At 40.8% G+C, this 24,463-nt stretch overlaps 1 protein-coding gene across 3 annotated transcripts in view; it reads right to left on the bottom strand.

Annotated features, from left to right (window-relative positions):
- The window catches only part of RASA1 (RAS p21 protein activator 1), a 121,281-nt gene extending 108,132 nt beyond the window's left edge, over positions 1–13,149 (bottom strand). Inside the window, exon 1 of one of the 3 annotated variants that reach the window (XM_078004444.1) lies at positions 13,116–13,149. Coding sequence is in view for 2 of the 3 variants with exons in the window: in XM_078004442.1 (XP_077860568.1) it covers positions 12,049–12,566 (518 nt within the window). In the remaining variant the exon portion in view is untranslated. Of the gene's footprint in view, positions 1–11,986 lie in introns of all 3 variants that reach the window. The other 2 variants (XM_078004442.1, XM_078004443.1) reach the window with 2 other exon arrangements.
- Between the last annotated feature and the right edge of the window lie 11,314 nt (positions 13,150–24,463).

Below are 24,463 nucleotides of genomic sequence, written 5' to 3'. Positions count from 1 at the left end.
CAGAGAAATTCTAACCCTTATGCATTGCTGCTGGGACTATAAAATGGTGTGGTCACTGTGGAAAACAGTACGATGATTCCTTAAAAAATTAAAAACAGAATTACCATATGATTCAGCAATTCCATGTCTGAGTATATCCCAAAATGAAAGCAGGTACTGGAACAGATGTTTATATACCATGTGCACACTGGGAACCATAGCCAAAAGGTGCAAGCAACCCAAATGTTCAATGGATAACTGGGTAAACAAAAGGTGATATATACATGAAATGGAATATTATTCAGCCTTAAAGAAAAAAAAAAAGAAATTAGCTGGGCGTGGTGGCGGTGCCTGTAGTCCCAGCTACTCGGGAGGCTGAGGCAGGAGAATGGCGTGAACCCGGGAGGCGGAGCTTACAGTGAGCCGAGATCACACCACTGCACTCCAGCCTGGGCAACAGAGCGAGACTCCATCTCACAAAAGAAAAAAAAAAAAAAAGAAAGAAAATTCTGACATGTTACAATATAGTTCGTTGAACCTCTTGAAACTCAACAATTTAAAAAAATCCAATTTGAAAATGGGCCAAAGACACAGACATTTCACCAAAGAAGGTATACAGACGAAAAAAGCACATGAAAAGATTTTTCAAGCTGGGTGAGGTGGCTCACACTTGTAATCCCAGCATTTTGGGAGGCTGATGCAGGTGGAGCACTTGATGTCAGGAGTTCAGGACCAGCCAAGCCAACATGGTGAAACCCTGTCTCCACTAAAAACACAAGAATTAGCCAGGCGTGGTGGCAGGTGCCTGTAATTCTAGCTACTCGGGAGGCTGTGGCAGGAAAATCGCTTGAACCTGGAAGGTGGAAGTTGTAATGAGCCAGTATCGTGTCACTGCATTCCAGCCTGGGAAACAGAGCAGGACAGTGTCAGGGAGGGGGGGGGGAGGGGGGGAGGGGAGGGGAGGGGGGAGGGGGGAGGGGGGAGGGGAGGGGGGAGGGGGGAGGGGGAGGGGAGGGGGGAGGGGAGGAGGGGAGGGGAGGGGGAGGGGAGGGGGGAGGGGAGGGGAGAAGAGATTTTCCAACATCATTAGTGTGATGGTTAATAATAAGTGTCAACTTGACTGGACTGAGGGATGCCTTGATGGCTGGTGAAGCATTGTTCCTGTGTGTGTCTGTGAGGGTGTTTACAGAAGAGACTGGCATGTGAGTCAGTGAATGAGGAGAGTAAGACCCACTCTGGGTGGGCACCATCTAATCCAATCAGCTGCCAGAACAAAGTAGGCAGAAAGAGAAATAGAGCCAGCTTGCTGAGTTCCCCACCCTCTTCTAGTGAAGGATAGTCTGCTTTTGCCCTTAGGCATCAAACTCCAGGTTCTTTGGTCTCTGGACTCCAGGACTCAAGCTGGCAGCCTCCCTGGGGTCTCAGGCCTTTGGCCTCAGACTGTCAGCTTTCCTGGTTTTGAGGCTTTCCAACTGGGACATGGTACCAGCTTTTCTCATTCGCTAGCTTGCAGATGGCCAATTGCAGGATTTTGACTTTGTAATGGCATGAGCCAATTCTCCCTAATAAACTCCCTGTTATATATGCATATATCTTATTGATTCTCTCTGGAGAACCTTGACTAATATAATTAGACATTAGAAAAATGTTAATCAAAACCACAATGAGATATCAGTAAAAACAGAAAGGCTAAAATAAAAAATGGTGGTACCATCAAATGCTGGTTAAGACACAGAGAAACCGGATCTCTCATACATTGCTGGTGAGAATATAAAAAGGTATAGCCACTACAGAAAATACTGGCAATTGCTTATAAAAGTGAACATGCAACTATCATACAATCTAGTAACTGTACTCTCGGGAACTTCCCTGACAGAAATGAAAACTTATGTTCACACAAAAACATATATACAAATGTTTATAGCAGTTTTTTTTTTTATAATACCCAAAACTGGAAATGACCCAAATGTTCCCAAATGGCTGAATGGTTAAACAAACTGTAGCACATCTATACCATGGACTACTACTCAGCAATGAAAAAAAAGCAAAATATTGATACTTCAACTTACATGAACTTGACAAATTATGCTGAGTGACAAATGCTAATCACAAAAGGTTAAATACTATTTGATTCCATTTTGAGGCAGGGTCTCATTCTGTCACCCAGGCTGGAGTGCAGTGGCACAATCATAACTCACTGTAGCCTCAATCTCATAGTCTCAGGTGATCCTCCCACTTCAGCCTCCTGAGTAGCTGGGACTACAGGTGTGCAATACCATGAACAGCTAATTTTTGTTTTCTTGTAGAGACAAGGTTTCGCCATGTTGCCCAGGCTGGTCTTGAACACCTGGGCTCAAAGCGATCCAACCGCCTCAGCCTCACAAAGTGTTGAGATTACAGAAGTGAGCCATTGCACCCAGCCTGCACAATCTTCTTTAAATGACGGGGGGGGGTAAAAAAAAAAAAAAAAAGAAAAAATTAGCAGTTACCAGGGGATAAGGAAAGAGGAAGGAGACTCTGGTTATAAAAACACAGCACAAGAGATCCCAGTGGTGAAGAAACTGTTCTGTATCTCTAGTATGGTAATGATTATACAAATTTACATGTTATAATACTGCACAGAACTAAATACTAAATATATCATACACCCATGCATGCACACACACAAATGAGTGTATGTAAAACTGGCGGAATGTGGATAAAATAGTTGGATTACAGCAATGTCGATTTCCTGGTTGTGATACTGCACTATAGTTATGCAAGACATTACCACTGAGGTAAAATGGATGAAGGGGTACATCTCTATCTTATTTCTTTTTTATTTTTTTTTTGTTGTTGTTAAAACGGAGTCTGCTCTGTCACCCAGGCTGGAATGCAGTGGCGCGATCTGGGCTCACAGTAAGCTCTGCCTCCCAGGTTCACATCATTCTCCCGCCTCAGCCTCCTCAGACTCAGAGTAGCTGGGACTACAGGCACCCACCACCACGCCCAGCTAATTTTTTTTTTTTTTTTTTTGCATTTTTAGTAGAGACGGGGTTTCACCGTGTTAGCCAGGATGGTCTCGATCTCCTGACTTTGTGATCCACCTGCCTCGGCCTCCCAAAGTGCTGGGATTACAGGCATGAACCATGGCGCCCGGCCCATCTGTCTTATTTCTTAAAACTGCATATGAATCTACAATTATCTCAAAATAAAAAGATTTAAAAATTAGAGAAATGAATCAATATTTAGATAGAAAAGAATACAGGTGAGATATGGTTCTATCATTACACAAGTGTCTAATATGAACCCAGTTTAGTGAGTTATCCCTACAAAAAACACTTAAAAGAGGTGAGTGAGATCTCTAAGTCTTTCCTTCAGCTTGAGACAGATGTATGAGAGAAAGGAAATTTTTAAAGTAAAATGCTACAACAATGAACACACAATGAATACAGAAAATTTGCTGGAGTAACAGCTTATCCATAGGATATTCCATGGCTACCATGGTCATGTGTAGGATCTTTCCACACTATAATAATCAGACGTGCATTTAAATATGCTTTCCATCTTTCAACAGAGGTACAGCCAAAAAAGATAAAGGTCACTGACTAACAAAGAGGTAAAGTAAGGCAAGATTTTCTCTCCCACAGTGGAAGAAATTAAAAGAATGAGGACCTAATTTCTCAAGCAGCATTTATGCATTTAATCTGCTCCAAAATAATCCAAATCCATTTTTAAAGATGTAGAGTTACCCATGCATTAGTCAGTTTGGGCTGCCATAATGAAATACCACAGTCTGGGTGGCTTAAACAACAGAAATTATTTTTTCACAGTACTGCATGCTGAAAATTGAATATCAAAGTGCTGGCAAGCTTGGTTTCTGGTCTGGCCTCTCTCCTTAGCTGACAAATGAAGGCCTCCTCACCATGTCTTCACATGACCTTTTCTCTATGCACTCATACTCCTGGTACCTCTTCTTATAAAGGTACCCGTCCTATAGGATTCACCAGCCACCCTTATGACCTCATTTAACCTTAATTACCTGTTTTAAAGGCTGTATCTCCAAATACAGTTACATTGGCGGTTAAGGCTTCAACCTATGACTCTGGGGGACAAGGGGGAACTATCGGGGGACAAGGGGGAACTATTAAGTCCAAAACGCCAGTTACCGCCAGCCCTGAAGTACGTTGAGTTTTATGTGGGTGCATATATTTGTGTACATTCTATGTAATGGAAGGGGGCAAGACAAAAGAAAAAGCATAGTATTTACATTAAAATTCCAGCTCTATCACTCAGTTTTCTCAACAATGAGGATGATGCCCATTCTCACTATATCATTGTAAGAATTAAATAAGATAATCTATATAAAGTACCTGACATATAGCAAATGATTTGTAAACACTGAGCCTTTGCTTCTAGTCCCCTCTAAAATTAAAAACAAAATGAATTATAAATATTACCCTAATCTAAATACATGTGAAAAATTATGAGAATTGGATTCTGTCCCAGTTCTACTACTACCTAGTTATATGAACTTAGCTAGGGTGTAGGGTAGAGTGAAGCAAGTCACTCTACCTAAGGCTACTTCTGTATCTAAGCAGAGAAGCTTCCCTCTATAACTAAAACTCTATGTTACACATAACAATTTGACTACAATTTGAAACACAAATACTACAAAAGTTAATCACACTTTCTCTCTGTAATAATCCTAAATGAAAGAATGATACTGAAATTTCCTCCAAGAGAATTATGGTATGAAATTTCAGTATCAATCTTTCATTTACTTTGATTCTTTCACTCCTTGGCAACTATTCTCTGAATTTGAAAAATGTACCTGTACAACATATCTGTAGACTACTTATTTCCCTATCAGGAATGCCTCATCTTCCAACTAGACTGTAGAACTATATATTTTTTTGTCCCCCATACTGTTCATTATTTTACTTACTAAATCAAATAACCACTAAACACCTAAAATCATCATACCCTAAATCCTGTAGAGATACATATATAGTTATCAATAAGTTGTATCTAATAACAATTTTTAACATAGCACAACACCGAAATTTACTGCCAGTGATTTCAAGGTAACACAGTTATCATACAAATACCTGCATATTCATATAGTAACCAACATCTATATTCAGTATTTTTGGTTTAAAATTAAGATAATGGTGGCCAAAAAGTAACATCTATTGTGGAGAAATTTGACTCATTTAATGAAAGACAACTTAGCTTGCCGGGCCTGAAGGAAGAACTCGTAAGTATTTGCCCTATCTCCCACCCTGTCCCTCCCCAGTAGTATTCTATTATCTGGTATTACATGTAAATAAGTAATACACATGGTATACCATTACTTTGGCACCCTGAGGAAAGCTCAACTTGCTGTATCCATGCCCTTTTATAGTCCCCCTCCCATACTTAATGCATACTGGGTTATGTGACCAGCACTCGCCATTGGAATATTAGCAAGCATGAGGAACACAGAGGCTTGATAAATACCGGCACACTAGGGCTTGGAAAGGTCTTTCATGGAACTGCCATAGCTGCCATGTTATGAAGAAGGCCAAGCTGGCCGGGCGCAGTGGCTCATGCCTGTAATCACAGCACTTTGGGAGGCTGAGATGGCAAATCACGAGGTCAGGAGTTCGAGATCAGTCTGGCCAACATGGTGAAACCCCATCTCTACAAAAACTACAAAAATTAGCTGGGCATGGTGGCACACACCTGTAATGCTAGCTATTTGGGAGGCTGACACAGGAGAAACGCTTGACCCCGGAAGGCAGAGGTTGCAGTGAGCCGAGATCCTACCACTGCACTCCAGCCTGGGCGACAGGGCAAGACTCCATCTCAGGGGAAAAAAAAAAAAGAAGAAGGAGGCCAACGTTCTTCAAGTGCAGAGGCAACACAGGGAGGAAGCAAGAGGGAAATGCCCAGCTATCTACCAACTGCTCCAGCCATCCCAGCTAAGGCACTAGATTTATGAGTTAAGAAGCCACCGTGGACATTATAGCCAACAGATCACATGTGGAGAAGTCTCCATAAAGCCATACACAAATTTTAGAATCAAGAGCAGATACACAATTGTTTTAGCCACTATGTTTTGGAGTGCTTAATTATGCAGCAACAGATAACCAAAACAATACAAATAAACCAATTAGAACTGTTCCTGTTTGGTAGTAACCAATGACAACAAAAAATGTCAGTGGTAACCATTGTTACAGTTAATAATCACTATAAAAAAATCTTCCCACAAAAGGTACTTTTTTTGAGTATTTAAGTGTTCTTAAAGGTACTCTGTTCATTTCACCAATGGCCAGTAAAGACAGAGAAGTAAAGTAACCAGAAAGTCTACTCTTCATTTTTCCTTTTCCCTTCCTAATTTATGGTTGTCCTTTTCAGCTTTGCCAATAATGTTTGCCTGTTTTCCCCACAGTGGCTAATCAATGATCCATACCGATTCTAGCATTCAACTGTGCTCTGTACCTCAGTAACTACAGACATCACTGTCAACTTACGTCCAGACCACAGGTAACTAAGAGTTCTGTTGACGAGATTCTTCACTAATTTAGGGGTGAAAAGTTTAAACTCATCCAATTCATAATTGTGTCTTTTGATAGAATCATTAAGCAAAGAGCTTCAGAACCAATAACCTCTTGCTCAGAAAATAAATTAAGTAGCAGGAAAAACATACCTGTTATTTTTCCTGAAAGAATTTACTGATCCTGGTAACATAAATTTCTTTTTCTTTTAACCCTCGTGACCTTTGCCCATACTTCACTCATATTTATCTTAACCTAGCCTGAATCACAGTAATTGGTTTACTTAATTTCCTACCAGATCTAATACTACCTTTTCTCCCATTGAGAAAAGCGGCATTTTACTCTTGTAACACTTGAAGCACCTACTATATTTCTCTACTACTTATACAAATACAGTAAAAAATATGAGTTCTGGTCATCAATAACTGTCCATAACTAATCTTAGCAAGTCTCACCCCCATTTTTATTAAGAAACAATGACACATCCATATGTATAATGCAATCAGTGACAAAATTAACGAATGCTACATGTTCTAACATTAACCTTCACCAATTACTTGACTTAATAAGAATGATTTTATTTTTGTAGAGACAGTAAAATGATTTTTTAAAAAAAGAAAGGTAATATTTACATTCCTTATTTTCTTTTCCTTAAAGTTTCAGGCTTGAGAAGTTTGAATATTAGGTTCAGGGTAAGATCCAGGCCAGATGCCAGGCAAATACTGCAATAGCAAAGGCAAAGCAGACCTGGTGGAGACTGCAAATGGAGACCTCAGTACCCACCTAAAAGGGTCAACTGCTACTCAGCTCTGGCAATCTAGTCTCAAGCAGGGATGGCCACCAGGTACAGCCAAGTCCTGTGGGTTTTCTAGAGATGCTAGAAGTTGAGACTTCTTAAATATGAAATCTTCCTATTGGCCACGAGGTGACTCGTGCCTGTAATCCCAGGACTTTGGGAGGCCAACGCAGGCGGATCACCTGAGGTTAGGAGTTCGAGACCAGCCTGGCCAAAAGAGTGAAACCCCGTCTCTACTAAAAATACAAAAATTAGCTGGGCATGGTGGTGTGTACCTGTAACCGCAGCTACTCGTGAGACTGAGGCAGGAGAATCCCCTGAATCCGGGAGGCAGAGGTTGCAGTGAGCCAAGATCATGCCACTGCACACCAGCCTGGGCAACAGAGCAAGACTCCATCTCAAAAAAAAAAAAAAAAAAAAAAAAAACCTCTATCCTTAAATGGTGACAATTATCAAATATTCCAAATACCCTAAAAGCAAGCAGTATACATCTGTGGGTTGAATTCTCACCAATGGCCACTTGCTATTGCAGACTCACAGTTAAAAATCTCTACATATAATTGATGGTGCACTACACAAACAATATTCCTTTACCACCACCGCCCCTCATCCCACAGAAGCAAAAAATGAGAACCATGAAAAGAAACTCCAAAAAATTATGGAGTACTAGTGACAAACTGCTTTAATTTAAACCTTTTCTCTCTCTTGAAAAAGAAATTTATTAACAGTTTTAGATATAGAAAGTTTTATAGTAGAAAAATAGTAAGAATTTTTTTATTTTTAAAATTTCTCAAAACTTTCAAAAGACAAAATATTCAAATAAATAGTACAAATTACATAAACATTTCCAGCCTCAACCAAACTAATGAAAATGCTCAGTAATAAAAATGAGACTAATAATTCGTCACGTACACAGACAAACAAGGTACAAAATACTAATTAATAGTGTTATTTGCACTGTTCTATCTACATACTGTCATTTGACTCCTTTGTGATCAACAGCACAAAACTACCTGGGAACAAAGCTGAACTAACACGCTGACCATGGAACACTCGAGTAACAAGCCACTCGTGGACTCAATCCTGTGACCTAAACCTCCTTAATATCATGCTATCCATAACTAAGGTGACCAGTTACTCACAGTCAGTATTTAGTCCAATATTTCTTCAATACTTTTACAAAAGATAAATATTACTTGAAAATGTCTTTAAGGCTTTTCCTTCCACTTAAAAATATGAACGTCTACATTCAGGAATAGGAATTTCTAGAGAACACTTGAATTTCACCTCTAAAATTGCTTAACCTACTACTAGAAGCCCTTATAAAGTTAAAATAAAATTCTTAACATAATTAATCATGGTAGGCTTGATTTGGAGTTCAAAACATTCTCTAAAATAGTCATGTAATAAGGGAGACCCTCTAACCAAAAGAATCAGCAGACAATTTAGCGACAGTAAAATTTTACGGTTATGGGCACAGAGGACTATGTATTTACCTTAGTTACCTACGTCCAAGTACTGTGCTGAATACATCTAGGTATTCATTAAATCTTAAAAAAAAAAAAAAAAAATCCTATGAGGAAGGTACCATTCCTATCCCCATTTCACGGATGGGGAAACTGACCTTTCCAAGAATACCCAACTAGTAAGTGGCAGAGTCAGGATTCCAACCCAAATCTTGTCTAACTTCAGAATCTGCACGCTTAACCACTACACTGTATTGCCTCCAGTGACTCTGGGTTGATATCTAAGATGAAATAAGAAGGAAATTTGTACTTCTCAGTGGCAAATTTTAAAAACATACTAGAAATGAATGGTATTTTTTAGAACATGAACAAGTTTCACATACACGGTCATACAATTTTTATTTCCAAACACATGTAATAATGATGAAAATCTCACACAATGAATTTCTCACAATTTTTCATAACTACTCAATCATCGTGTTTTTTTGTTTATTTTTTTTTTTTAGACAGAGTTTCACTCTTGTTGCCCAGGCTAGAATGCAATGGTGGATCTCGGCTCACTGCAACCGCCACCTCCCTGGTTCAAGCAATTCTGCCTCAGTCTCCCGAGTAGCTGGGATTACAGGCGCCCACCACCATGCCCGGCTAATTTTTGTATTTTTAGCAGAGACGGGATTTCACCATGTTGGCCAGGCTGGTCTTGAACTCTGACCTCAGGTGATCCACTCGCCTTGGCCTCCCAAACTGCTGGGATTACAGGCGTGAGTCACCACACCCAGCCCAATCGTGTTTATTATTAAAAATTTAATGGGAACACCCTGTATTTTCCCCTCAATTTTGCTGTGAACCTAAAACTACTCTAAAAAACAGTCTATTGGGCCAGGCGTGGTGGGTCACACCTGTAATCCCAGCACTTCGGAAGGCAGGCGGATCACCTGAGGTCAGAGTTTGACACCAGCCTGGCCAACATGGCAAAACCCCGTCTCCACTAAAAATGTAAAACTTAGCCAGGTCTGGTGGCGGGCACCTGTAATCCTAGGTACTCAGGAGGCAGAGGCTGGAGAATCACTTGAACCTGAAGGCGGGGAGGGGTGGGGCGGAGGCTGCAGTGAGTCGAGATCAGGCCACTTCACTCCAGCCTGGCCGAAAGAGCAAAACTCCATCTCAAAAAAAAAAAAAAAAGAAGTCTATTAAAAAAAGTTTTCAACTACAATATCCTAAATATACCTAATTTAGTTATAAACTAGCATAAGACTAGATTCTTTCAGTATGAAAAGTTGCATTCTGTTTTTCATAACCACTGTACCAAGCATGCTGTTAGCATTTAATAAAAATTGAACTTTTTCTTTCAAAAGCAGTGGTGTGATACTGTGTGTGTGTGTGTTTTGTTTGTTTGAGACAGAGTTACACTCTTATTGCCCAGGCTGGAGTTCAATGGCGTGGTCTCGGCTCACTGCAACCTCCGCCTCCAGGGTTCAAGCGATTCTCCTGCCTCAGTCTCCTGAGAAGCTGGGATTACAGGCACCTGCCACCACACCAGACTAATTTTGTATTTTTAGTAGAGAGAAGGTTTCTCCATCTTGGTCAGGCTGGTCTCAAACTCCCGACTTCGGGTGATCCACCTGCCTAGGCCTCCCGAAGTGCTGGGATTACAGGCGTGAGCCACCGCGACCGGCAAAATTGGAATTTTTAACACTCCCTGAACACTCCCAGGGACTCTGCATTACAATGACATGAAATAAATTGTCGTGTAAAATTTGAACAAAACTCTGACGCAAGACTTGAACCCTTTATTGAGGAATATAAAAGGTGGAACACTACATCCCTATAACATGGCTGGCATAAATATGACTAACTTTACTTTTCCACTTTAAGTATCAAAAGATGCAGCCTTAAGTCAAAAATAGATGAGGGTAACAGAATCTTTTCCTAGTTTCAGTCCTTTCTAAATGCTCCAAAGAAGCTTATCCAAAAAAAAAAAGGCCGGGCACAGTGGCTCACACCTGTAATCCCGGCAGTTCGGGAGGCTGAGGCCAGCCGACCACCTGAGGTCAGGAGTTAACATACCAGTTTGGCCATATGGCGAAACTTCGTCTCTATGAAAAATACAAAAATTAGCCAGGCATGGTGGCATGCACCTGTAATCCCAGCTACTAGGGAGGCTGAGGCAGGAGAATCTCTTGAACCCGGGAGGCAGAGGTTGCAGTGAGCCAAGACCATGCCACTACACTGCAGCCTGGGCAACAGAGCTAGACTCCATCTCTTGGGGGCAATGGAGAGAGGAAAAAAAAAAACCTCTGAATTGTCCAGAATGACTGTCAACATATGAACCAAATCTTTCTTTCCTGATATTCACCAAGGTTGTTAAAATTCTAAGGGTCAATTAAGAGTTATACGAGAAACCTATAACAAGTTTTGCCTAATACCACTTCCCATCGCAACATTTTCATCAAGGTCCACCTTTATGAATAAACACCTAAGTTCAATTAAGACAAGTGAGGAGGTATTAACTTACATTAAAAAAAAAAGTCATTGTCCTGTATATTCTACTTAATTTTCAAATAGAATACTATACTGGCCACCAACAAAAAATGTTTAAGGGAAGCTCTGTTAATTTTGTTTTGTCTCACTGTTGTACTTCCAATGTCTCGACTATAAAAGCTAAGTGGGAAGCCTAGGGAAGAAGATACATTGTTGAAATAAAGGCGCTTAATCACACCTATAATTCACAGTATTCCTTTCCTTTCTCTCTGACCCAAGTTCTCATTAAGTGACCCACAGACTCTTCTAAACATCACTATGCTTTCTCTAATCAGAAGCTGGGATGTGCACTGAAATAAATACATTCTAACCAATACATTTTTCAAATTATTAATACAATACTCGTTTAAATATTTGTATTCAAAATTTCTCACTAATCATCTAGCTTTATCAAGTAACACACACAGGTTAATATACACTATGACTGCCTTGGTAGCCGCAGTTTGACTAAATCCTGGGACACCACTTCAACTTGGAAGGGACAGAACCATATCCGGTTCTCATCAGATACACATTTTCTCATACTTTCCATCTTAAAAACTTTACACCTTCCCAGAAGAGCAATAAATGTAGGAAGACGCCAGGTAGTATGCCTGTAAGGAAGATAAGTGATCAAAGAAACCTGAAACTTCAAAAACTTTTCCTAAACAAATCACAGATGAAAAAGACAAAGTATGGTTTACCCCATTTCCACTTCTTTTCTGGAGCCAGCTGCCCAAATTCCTGAACAGCAGTCTTAACTTACTGGTTAGTTGGAGGAGCGGTCAATGGTATGGCCACCTCTTCCTCCTCGTATTCTGGTCCATCCAGAGAGTCACCTTCGTCCACTGTCCCCAGGCCCGCCCCCAAAGGGGGCAGGTAAGGGGGAGGGGGCAGAGGGGGAAAACCGCCGCCTGGCCCAAGAGTCTCAGCAGGCAACGAAGTGGGCAGCTTGGTGAGAGCCATGTCTCCACTAGGTCCAGCGACAGCAGCACCGGCCACGCCAGCAGCAGTACCTCCCCCTGTCAGTCCGGCTCCCCCCAATGCCCCTGTCATAGACCCGGCTCCTAGGAACCCTGACCCCAAAGCGGCTCCGCCACCCAGAGTTCCAGCCACTCCAGTCTCCACCAGCCCAGGATAGGGGGCGGCTGCCACAGGCAGGGCCGCGGGTATCTTCACCCGACACACTGCGGGATAGGCACTGGAGCCCGCTGCCGCGCCGCCTCCTCCAGCTCCGGCTGTTACCGGGCCGCCCTCCTCACTGCCGGCCTCGGCCGCCATCATGTTGAAGCCCGCTCTACTCTGCCCTACCCTGCCCGCCCGGGAGCCCCGGGGGCCACCAGGCCCGGGCTCCGAGCCGCCCCACCCAGACGCGTCTCCCCTTCAGCTCCCCAGGCGGAGGAAACAACAACAAAAGGAGAGAGCCCGCCGCCGCGCCCCCTCCTAGGGCCACAGCCCAGGCTCCGGAGCTGCTTGGGTTACGGGAAGCGAAGTGGGCAAAAAACCCAACGCCTGCACAAACGCCACCCAAACCTCACGGCACACACCCACACTCACGCACACAAACACATGTACAGAAGCGAAAACTTCCTGGCTGCACTAAAGAGGAAAGGAAGCACAGGGAAAGAGGCTTAGGTGGCTATCGCTCCTTCAGCAGCCACCACCGCTTCTTCACCACCCCAGTTCCGGCCACCCACACCGCAGCCACCGCCGGTGCCGCTGCTGAGGCTGGGGCCACTGCAGCCGCTTCATCCTCCACCAGGCAGATGAGAGGGGTGGGGACAAGAGAAAGGGGGGCGGGGTAACAAGGAAATCGACTGAACTGCTCACTACCTGGAGCTCTCAGTGACTGAAACCGTAGAGAGAGAAAGGAAGGCGGGGCAGGGGAGGAGGGACGGAGGGAAGGAAGGGCGGAGGAGGGAGAGGGCAGCTTGTGCGCAGGCGCGTTCCCGGAACGGGGAGCGGGGAGCGGGGGGCGGGGGGCGGGGGGCCGGGCCTGGAGGAAAAGGAAGAGTCCAGAGGGAAGGAAGCGGCGGGGACGCGCGGTGCGTGGTCGCGCTTGCTGTCCTACTCCGGTTCCTAGCGTGCGGCGGCGCGGCCGCATCTCCTGTTGGCGTGGCCGGCGGCGCGCGCCTGTCTCCCGGGGCTTTGTTTGATGGGCGGGAGAAGAGGGAAGGGTACCTGAGCACGCGGGTGCTCGGCGCTGTGAAAGCCGGAGAGACGAGAGGGGGACCGGGAGGCGGCGGAGAGGAAGAAGGGGGAAAGGGAAAGGAAAATGCCTAGAAACTAGTTCCGTACTTCCTGACCGGTGGAAGAAACAGCCTTAGCCAGCAGCGCAGAGACCATGCAGGAGTCAGGTAGCTTTGAAGATCGGGGCAGTACTAAATGTTGTCTTTTTCGTTGCATGCTATAAATCACCATGACTATCTCACACACACACAGATAGAATAGATTCTGAAACTCCGAAACGAAATAAAGGGCACCATATGAGAAGGGTGGGGAATTTTGGTAGAAATAGTGGTTATGAAGTAAGATTTCTACTAGTATTTGCATAGGTTTTTCTTTATCAACTGTCTCATATACTTACCTATGCTATTATAAGTCTGTTGTATACTGATGAAGAGGAGGGGGTGCCACAGAAAACACTAATCAATGCACTTTTGTCCTCTGTGTGCAAAAGACTGCAGGGTGTGATCCGCAATGCAAGCACCTTCAACAAGTCAAATGTCAAGAATGTCTCAGAATGCCAGTTACAATTATATATCGTTTCTAAAGTAGCAATAAACTGAAAACTCATTTTTAATACAATTAAGGAGAAGAGTGTTATTTTGTCTTCTACACTAAAATGTATACAAACTATTACATGCATTCATGTACAGGGAGCTTCCCATGGTTTGAAATTAACGGTATTGTTATTTTAAATTCTCCCAGTAGTAATCCCACGTTGAATACCATTGGATATTGATCTTTGAGATCAGTATTTTCTCTGCTAAGGATGATCAAGCCAACACTCCGGATGGCAAGTGGTTGTGATAGAAACCAAGGAACAAGAGAAAAGACCACTGAAAGAGGTGGCAAGATACAGGCAATGCATTTTCTTTGTAAATTTGCGTAGGCCTATTTACCTAGTCGATGACAACGATCCAACTTGATTAGGAGTAGTCCTGGGACCTCCATTATGCTTATGTCTTAGGCAATGTGCTACTTGGGAGAAGGAAGATGAACCAGTCACAGGAGCTAGAGTTCTCGAGTGAATTAAGGCCAGCAACATCCTAGGAATTCAGTAATGCCACCTCAGACCTTCTGAATCAGAAACTGTGCAGCAATCCATTTTAACAAGCCATCCAAGTGATTGTTTGCCCACTTAAGTTTGAGAACCACTATATTAATGTATAGTATACTAATCAAGAAGGAGGTATGCAATACCTAAAAAAGGTTCTGAAAGATATAATAGATGTCATTCATTAGGTGGGAGGTAAAATAGGTGAGTTTTGAGTTGCTAAGCTCTGTGCTGTTCTAGAAATGAGAATGAAGTAGTTCCATAATACTTAATAACGAAGTACTACTAATAGTGGCCTCCCTGAGAACAGTTTTCTTTTAAACTTAGACCCTCAGTTAGACAAGACTATCAAAATACCTACTCTACCTACTGTCTGCTATATGAACACCAAGTGCAACATTCCCAACAAATCTTAATATAGCTGGTGCTTGAAAACCTCCAGTGTGTTAGCATCCCAATCCTCCAACATACCTGTCCCAATCACCACTGTCAGCCCTTGAATGCAGGACATTGGACAGGCAGGTTATCACCAGCTCTTGGTTTTCACTGATCTCTAAATGTTCACACACCCTCTGTATGTTGCCTGGGAGTCCAGATGAGGCTCACTACTCTTACTGCAGAATTACCTCCTCCTTTTTTGACAATTCTTTAGCACTTTTAAAGGTCAAAATTTAATGCAGTGTAACACCTATCAAATGCTCAATTAAATGTTTTCTAGACTTTTAGGTGTATGTACCTACAAAACTGGACTGCAAATACAACCTGTGGTCTATTCTACTGCCTAGCCCAGTCCTAGGCAACCTCAGTATGCTACTTTGAACAGATCTTCATCCTTTTAACAAACACCAAATTTGATCAGCTCCCATCTTTGGAAATCAATTTCTTAACCAGTAGGAAATACGTACTATGTCTATTTGTAAATCAGCCTTATATCAACATCTTACCTAGTTTATGTTTAGCCTTAGAGTTAGCCCTGTTCTTTTCATCCAAAGAAATTGCCACATATTTTATGAGGTATTTTCAAATATTTAATATATTCCTACTATTGAATAGATCTAGGCTCTAATCTTTACTATTGCTTGTATACTTTCTGAATCTCAAATAAGTTGCCTATCTTTAATTTCTTTTCATTTTTTCCAAAAGAATTTGATGTTTCTACTGCCTTTATTTTTGTCTGTTGCCTTTCTTTTCCACCCACCTTAACTTTCTGCCCAGTTAACAAAGGGAAGTAAACAATCTTAATTAAATTCACAGATAATATTAAACAGGCAGGAGGTATTGAAAAATAGAATAGTACACAAAAGAAAGAAAATTCAAAATACATTTTACTTTTAGTAAAATAAGCTATTTTAACTGTGATTTTAGAAAAGTTACTCTAGATTTTGAAACATAGTATTTAATGAAGACTAAATAAAAAGTGTTGGACAAAAACTTGTGTATGAAAAAAACTGAAAATTTAAGAAATGAAGTTGGCTCATTCTGGTTTCATTGGCAACTGAAATATGAATGTAGTACATTCCAAAATATTTTATAGTTTTGATATCTTGAGTACATGGAAAGGTAATTCTAACTCAGTAACATAACTGTAATTTTAGAGGACCTTAGAGCCTATATATGAAAGTTTCTGATGGGAGGACTAACCAAGAAGTAACAAAGAGCTTACTGCTGTGTTTGAAGAACGCCAAATTGTGTTCCATGCCCTAGTACATATTCAACTACACGAATAGCCTTCCAAATTTACCTAAATAGTATCAAAATATTTCATTGACCCAACAATTTTGAAAGAAAGCCTTTACTTCTAACCCTAATGTCCCCACTGCATTTACTGACTTTATCTTAAAATTCTCCATAGCATAAATTTTTTTATTAGAAAGATCTTTTGAGGAAATAACATTGAGGAGATACAGGTTAAAGGAAATACTTTGATGAAAAGGTAAATAACTCTGCAGAGATTACAGTATGTGGTATAATAACTAAATAATATTTATGAAAATTATAAACACCATAGAGAAATTGAAGAACTGTGTGATGATCTCTGAGGCTGTAAAATAAATTCCAAGGTAAATTATCCACAGCTCTCTCAAAACATTCAAACCAATATATGGGTAAAGAAGAATAGAACAGTTAGATCTAAATATCTCTTCTCTTGAAATATAAAATAATAGAGAAATATATTTATTTTTTGTTATTTACTTTATTCCTATTTTGTCTTTATATTGCAGATCCTTCATTATTTTTTGCCAGAATCTTTCCTCCTTCATGATTTCTAGTCTCTTTTTCTTTACCTATTATTTTACTCTGACTAGGTACATTTATGTGTTTTCCTTTCTTTGCCTGGCTCCTATACATGATAGTATCCCATGGTAGAAGTAAAGGAGAAAAGGAAATGGAAAGGTTTCAAGGCAAAGAATGTGGGAGAGTCAGGTGGGTAGGACTCTGCCATATTTCCTTCATTATTACACTCCCATTTTTCACAGATAATTTTTTTTTAATAATGCCAGCAACAATTTAAATACCACCTGAAGCACAGTCATGAAATCCAACTAAGCTTTGCTCTTTTCACCTCAAGAATCCTGCAAAGTCTCTAATTCACATTACATTCTTTGGTCTACCTGAGAGTCTTCAGGAACCCTTTCACTTCCAAATTCAGTTAGTATGACAATACACACTGCTCTTTAAAGTAACTATACAATGAAAGGGCTAAGTGGAGCCTTAAGTCAGATAATTATCATAAATAAGGTGAGAGCTTTAACTACTGCAAATGCATTGTAAGTAGTGTAACTTAACTAAAAACAGCTTTCTATTTCTAACTATAATTATTTCTGAATCCACGTGCTCTTTTGAAGACTTTTCAACTTCACTTGTTATCTTAATAGAACTCTTATTTTTCAACTCCCTATTCATTATCTAATTGTTTTTAAAAAGCAATGAAATATGACATATAAATACAATGGTAAGTATCAGTGATTTTCAGACATCTGAGTTTTGTGGACTACTAAAGGTTCCACAAAAATTGAGAGACTACCGAATTGCCAATTATGAGTTTACCAATTTTGTGAAGACAGAAGTATTTTGTTGTTACAACAAAACTGCCATTTCCTGCTGCTTTATTTCATAAAAGGAAAGGATATTTCAAGGTAGGGAGAAAGAGAAAAGAGAAAAGATGGAAATAATTTTAGAAAAAAAAGGAAAATTCCTTAGAATTACATAAATTTAGCTTCATGAAATATTCATCATATATTATGTTCTTATTTTATCTTTTTCCATGGATGCATTAAAAATTGGCATTGAAGGCCAGGCATAGTGGCTCAAGACTATAATCCCAGTACTTTGGGAGGCCAAAGCAGGAGGATCACTTGAGCCCAGGAGTTCCAGACCAGCCTGGGCAACATAGTGAGATCCTGTGTCTATGAGAAATAGAAAAAATTAGCCAGGCGTGGTGGTACATGCCTGTAGTCCCAGCTAATTGGGAGGCTTAGGTGGGCAGATAACTTGAGTTCCAGAGGTTGAGGCTGCAGCGAGCTGTGATTGTGCCACTGCACACCAGCCTGGGTGACAGCAAGACCCTGTCTCAAAAAAAAAAAAAAAAAAAAAATATATATATATATATATATATATATATATATATATAGCTTTAGTTTGACAAAGTATGTTAGTTTGTATTTCCCCAGAAGCAGACTTTGAGACTAGTACTTGAGTGTTAAATTTTTTATTTAGGAATTGATTCCAGAATACTTAAGTTCAAGAGCAAGAAAGGGGAGGGGCCAATACAGGGAATGCTGAAATGAACAGGTTGCTGCTATGGATAAGTAGCGCACTCCATTGATGTGAAACTCTGGGACACAGCACAGAATCCACCTGAGAGCTGTTACACCTAAGGGACAAAGAAACTGTGTTTTATCCATCGGTTCTCACTTGGCATTGGTTGAGGGCTGCTCCTGGAAGCATCTCCTCTGCAATGCCTCCAGACTGCCTTGTGTGCAATTGGAACATCTTCATGACTAGAGAAAGCCCTCAGGTAGAGAGCCACTAGTGCATGCAGTAAGAGACCATTGGCATGCACAGCACAGGTGACTCCAAGGGGATGTGGACTTGACACTGACAGTAGCTACTGTACCAGGATTTCAGAACCCCTGGATTGAATAACTTATTTCTGTTAAGTACAGATGCTCCTTGACTTAGATGGAGTTACATCCTGACAAAACCCCATTGTAAATCAAGGAGCATACTGAATGCCCATCACTTTCATACCATCATAACGTACAAAAATCATTAAGTGGAACCATTGTAAGTTGGAAACTGTCTAGATACTTTGGAATGTCATTGTATTTCAGCCGTTTTATATTTATCTTACTCTGTAAAGCCTTAGTGTGCTAAGGCTATTTAGCACACATGGTTAAGAAGCTTATTCAGCTTGGGTGTGGTGGCTCATGCCTATAATCTCAGCACTTTGGGAGGCTGAGGCAGGAGAATCCCTCGAGCCCAGGAGTTTGAGACAAACCTAGGCAACATAGGGAGACCCCGTCTCTACAAATATTATTATTTTTTTTGAGACAGAGTAGCGTTCTGTTGCCCAGGCTGGAGTGTAGTGGCACGATTGCAGCTGACTGCAGCCTTTGCCTCCTGGGTTCAAGCAATTCTCCTACCTCAGCCTCCCAAGTAGCTGGGATTACAGGCACCATCCATCATGTCCGGCTAATTTTTGTATTTTTTTAGAGATGGGGTTTCACAATGTTGGCCAGGCTGGTCTTGAACTCCTGATCTCAGGTGATCCACCTGCCTCAGCCTCCCAAAGTGCTGGGATTATAGGTGTGAGCCACCACACTCAACCTACAAATATATTTTTAAATTAGCCAGGTTACAGTGACTTCTGCCTGTAGTCCTAGCTACTCAAGAGGCTGAGGTGAGAGAATAGCTTGAGGCCAGGAAGGTCAAAGTTGCAGTGAGCCATGGAAATTTAGTCTAGATGACAGAGCAAGACCATATCTTAAAAAAAAAAAAAAAAAAAAAAAAAAAAAATTCAGTGTTAATGGTGTGACTGAGGCAGGAGCTCCTAATTTCTCAGTGATGTATTTTATCTCTAGATCAGGGCCTGCCAGAAGTGGTTTTCTAAGACTATTTAATTATTGCTTGCTTCTAAACATATTCCATGTCTCTTCTTTTTATCTGACATGTTTTTTTTGAGCTAGAAAATAGAAGCATGGTCCAAAGGTCATGACTTAGTAGAAAATTTTAAACTTTTTAAAGTGCTTCTTTGTACACTGTCTCTTTCACAACTCCAGAAAGTGTGACAGTATTATTATCTTCAACTGACAGATCTGAAAGGCTTTTAAGTTCCAAAGGTGTGGTCAATTCACCTTAAGTGACGAAGGTTTATTATAAGGATTCCTGGGGGAGTAAGGCAGGACAAGAAAACTGTTCCACAACAAAATGTCTAGTGTCATAGGGAACAATAATAGTATTTATTGTTCAGGATTCAGAAGCTGCTGCAGAGAATGAACAGGCATACCTGTGTCATGTCTGAAAAATAAGGACGATGTTATTATCTCCTTCGGGTGCTGCACCATTCCCATGACTCAGGTGCTCTGACACTGCCTCACTCACTGCTCCCCCAACACAGTCACTGCTTCTACTGATTCTGAGTCTGTCCCCAATACCAGCCATCCCTCTCTCCACTCCTCTCTAGCTCATGATTTTTGCTCACTCGTGGCTCCCACTACTTCTCTGCTTCCACTTACAAATATTTTTGAAGTGCCAGGGAAACAATAGTATGTCAAAATAGGTACGGTCTTTGCTCTCATGGTGCATACAGTTTAGAGAGAAGAGAGGCAGACATTTAATCAAGTAACCACATAAATAAATGCAGCATTCAACACTAAGATAGATTATGTTAGGGAAAGAAAAACTAAACTAACTTGAAATCTTTATGGATTTTGTAGTCACTTGACAGGCTTTGTTGGGTGTTCACAGAGTGTTACAGTGTAATAATATAGACATGGTAAGTTAGCCCCAACCCTAGAATCCTGCCACACATAGACTATGTTTGATTCGCACCTCTGCCACTACTAGCTCCATAACTTAGCCAAGTTAATTAACCTCTCTGAGTCTCAGTTTTCACATTTGTTATATGCATGGAAAGCAACACCTATTGGCTTAGGTTGAGTTCCCCCAGAAGGAACTTGAGACTAGAATTGGGCTGTAAATTATTTATTTGAGAGGTGATTCCAAGAACTCCATTGCAGAGAGGGAAAGTGAGATAGGAAAGTGAAGGAAGCTAATAAAGGGTGTGTCATCAAACAATCACTTGGGGCAATAAGTTAGGGGAGCATGGGGTCAGTCCCATGGGGGAATTATGGCAGACCATGAATACATGTCTCAGAGTGAGGAGTGAGGTAGCTGGAGGTATTTAACCTCCAACACCCTTCCATCTTTGGTGAAGGCCGCTTTGTGATTCATTAACTCCCTGTACTCCCAAGATGTCTCATGCTCACAATGGAGAGAAAGGTGGATAGTCACTAGATAGACAGATTCTGTAGCCATGCACTAGAATGGTGAGTGACAAGGGAATATGAGTGGGGCACTGACAGTTGCTACAACTACTGTATTAGGGTTCTCTTAGAGGGACAGAACATATATATACACATACACACACACAGGTATACATGAAGGGCAGTTTATTAAGTATTAACTTACATGATCACAAGGTCCCACAATAGGTTGGTTGTCTGCAAGTTGAGGAGCAAGGAGAGCCAGTCTGAGTCCCAAAACTGAAGAACGTGGAGTCTGATGTTTGAGGGCAGGAAGCATCCAGCACAAAACAAAGATGTAGTCTGGGAGGCTAGACCTGTCTTGCCTTTTCACGTTTTTCTGCCTGCTTTATATTCACTGGCAGCTGATTAGATTGTGGCCACCAGATTAAGGGTGGACCTGCTTTCCCCAGCCCAGTGATTCAAATGTTAATCCCTTTTGGCAACACCTTCACATACATACACAGGATCAATACTTTGAATCCTTCAATCCAATGAAGTTGACACTCAGTATTAACTATCATACCTACCTTTAGGAGATTTTTATGAGGATTTGAAGTTAGGAAATAGTGAAACAAAGTAAGAGCTAAATGAATTGTATCTATTATTATATCTATCTATATATATAATCAATATTACCATTGATAAGTTTTATTGAAATGAACTATGCACTCATGAAATAGTAACATCATATACTATAATGTAAACTTCAATATATAATTGTTAACATGAGCAGTATAGATTACTGCAAGTGGCAGTTTGGAAAGTCAGATAATTTGTGTCCTGGAGTAAAAGGGCAAACATTTTCCTCTGGCTTCTATTAACTTTCACTATTAACTCCTTCAATAGTGAAAGAAGGACTGATCTCCCAGGCAAAGATGTAAAGAAAGGTGAGGAGACAAGACAAACATTCTTTTGTGGTAGAGAGTGAAGAAGCCAGCCTTACTAGAACAGAGAACTTTAATCAGAAAAAAAATACAGAAGTGTAAGTTAGGACAAGGTTATGGAAGTTTATTAAAGCTAGTCAGAGGCATTAGGATTTTACCTTGAGGCAAATATGCAGCAGCTGAAGATTGTTGAATAAGGAAGACTGTCATGAAAATGAAAATCTAAAGATCAGCATCAAGTCTTAGATCTTGAAAAGGACAGCTAGCATAAGTCCTACCCATATAAAACAGTCTTTTAGAAAGTCTGTAACTTGGTGACAATTTGAACATTTTCAGTGATTCAGTGTTCATAAGAAATGTCAGAATGTTAGAAAGTAGTTTCCTTTATTGATTAGAAGTGTGGTTTTGGTGACTTCCTCACATTGCTCCCAGTGCATATTTCTAAATCTATAGTAAATATAGAGTCCCTAAAATACTCGAAGCTAACTAGTAAGTCATCCAAAAAATTCTTCACCTGAAAACTTCTGGTTCCTTTTCTCATATTTCAAGTGACCGGCTATAGACCCCTCACCATCTTGCTCCTGATTCTCTTGACATGCTCCTATTGTCACTGTCATTTGGTCATGATACCCTACACAACAGTAAAGATATATTTTGACCAACCTAGTATGGAATATAAATTATGTCCCTCACCATAAACTTTCACTAATAAAGCCTAAGATTGCATATATCCTCATCATACCCTTTAGCAGCATCTAAAATTTGGTCCTTTCTCCTTTCTAAATAGAAACTTTTTTAACTTGGCTTCCAAAATTATCACATTCTCTTAAGTCGTTGGCCTCAGATTCCTGTGCCAGATGCTTTCCCTCTTCTAAATGTTGAAAATTCTAATGTTGAGAGTATCCTAGACTTTCTTTGCTATTAACTGTTCTTCCTAAATGATTTAACTTAGGTCCACGAATTTAAGTATCATATATGCAGATGACTCACAAACTAATATCTCCAACCCCAATCATTTCTCTTAGCTCAAACTGTTCCTTGTAACCTCCACTCGAATATTTCATGTCCAAAATAACACTTGAATTTACCACACATAAAACCTGCATCCCCAGTATTACCCATTTAGTAAATGATGGCACCACTCACTTAGTAGCCAAAAATCTAGGTGACATCGTTTGATTCTCTCTTGCACATCCCACAGTCAATTTATCAGCATATTCTGTCAACTCTCTCTCTATCAGCATGTTCTTTCAACTCACACACACTCTCTCTCTCCCAGTTAATTTATCAGCATGTTCTGTCATCTCTCTCTCTCTCTCTCTCTCTCTCTCTCTCTCTCCCTCTCTCTCTCTCTCTCTCTCTCCTCTCTCTCTCCCCCCAGGGTCTTACTATGTTACCTAGGCTGGATTTGAACTCTTGGGCTCAAGTGATCTTTCCACCTAAGCCTCCTAAGTCTTCACATTGTGTTAAGGGATGAGCTCTCTCTCTGGGCCCTCTTTTTTAAGGACTCTAATCCCATTAGGTCTTCACTCTCATGATCTAATCAACTCTCAATGGCCCCACCTCCTAATACCATCACTTTGGGGGTTAGAATTTCAACGTATGAATCTGGGAATTTGAGGACAAACATTCAAACCATAGCACTGTATTTGATCACATTTCAATCTTGATTGCTACCACTTCCGTCTAAGACACCATCCTCTCTTACCTGAACTTCTACAGTAAAATCTTCTAACAGTCTTCCTGCTCCCACTTTTACTCCCACTGTCTATTCCACACACATTAGCAAGAGTGATCTTTTAAAAATGTAAATCAAATCACCTCCCATCCCTTTTAAGAATTCTCCCATGACACATAATAAAATGCAAACTTCTTCCTATGGTCTAGAAGGCCCTCCATGACATGGCTACTGTCTTTCTCTTAAACCTCAGCTTCTACCACACATCTCCACTTTTCAGTTGCCTTTGATACCTCCTGAGTGTGACACCTCCTGTCACACTGAATATCTACTTATTGAATGTTCCAAGAATACTACTACCTCATAGCCTTTAGACTTGCTATACCCTCTAAGCAATCTTCAACAGAGCTTTGCCTGGCTAACTTCTTCTCAAATGTTATATTCAATATTATATTCTCATTAAGTTCTTCACTGACCACTCAAACGATGAAAAGACCTCCATCTACAGTGTTTGGTTTTTCTTCTTAGTGCTTTTCAGTGCCTGAAGTTATGCCATGTATTTGTTTACATATTTATTTCTGTCTTAATTTGGTTAGAGTGCTATAACAAAAATATAATAGACAGGGTGGCTTCTAACAACAAACATTTATTTCTCACAGTTAGGGAGGCTGCAAAGAATAAGATCAAGACACTGGCAGATTTGGTGTCTGGTGAAACTCGATTCTGGTTTATAGATGATTGTCTTCTGTATCCTCACATGGTGGAAGGGGTGAAGGCACTAATCCCATTCATGAGGGCTCCATCCTTAT

Source organism: Macaca mulatta, chromosome 6 (genome assembly GCF_049350105.2).
Source record: "Macaca mulatta isolate MMU2019108-1 chromosome 6, T2T-MMU8v2.0, whole genome shotgun sequence".
Lineage (NCBI taxonomy): Eukaryota > Metazoa > Chordata > Mammalia > Primates > Cercopithecidae > Macaca > Macaca mulatta.
This window is presented reverse-complemented; position numbering and strand designations above follow the sequence as displayed.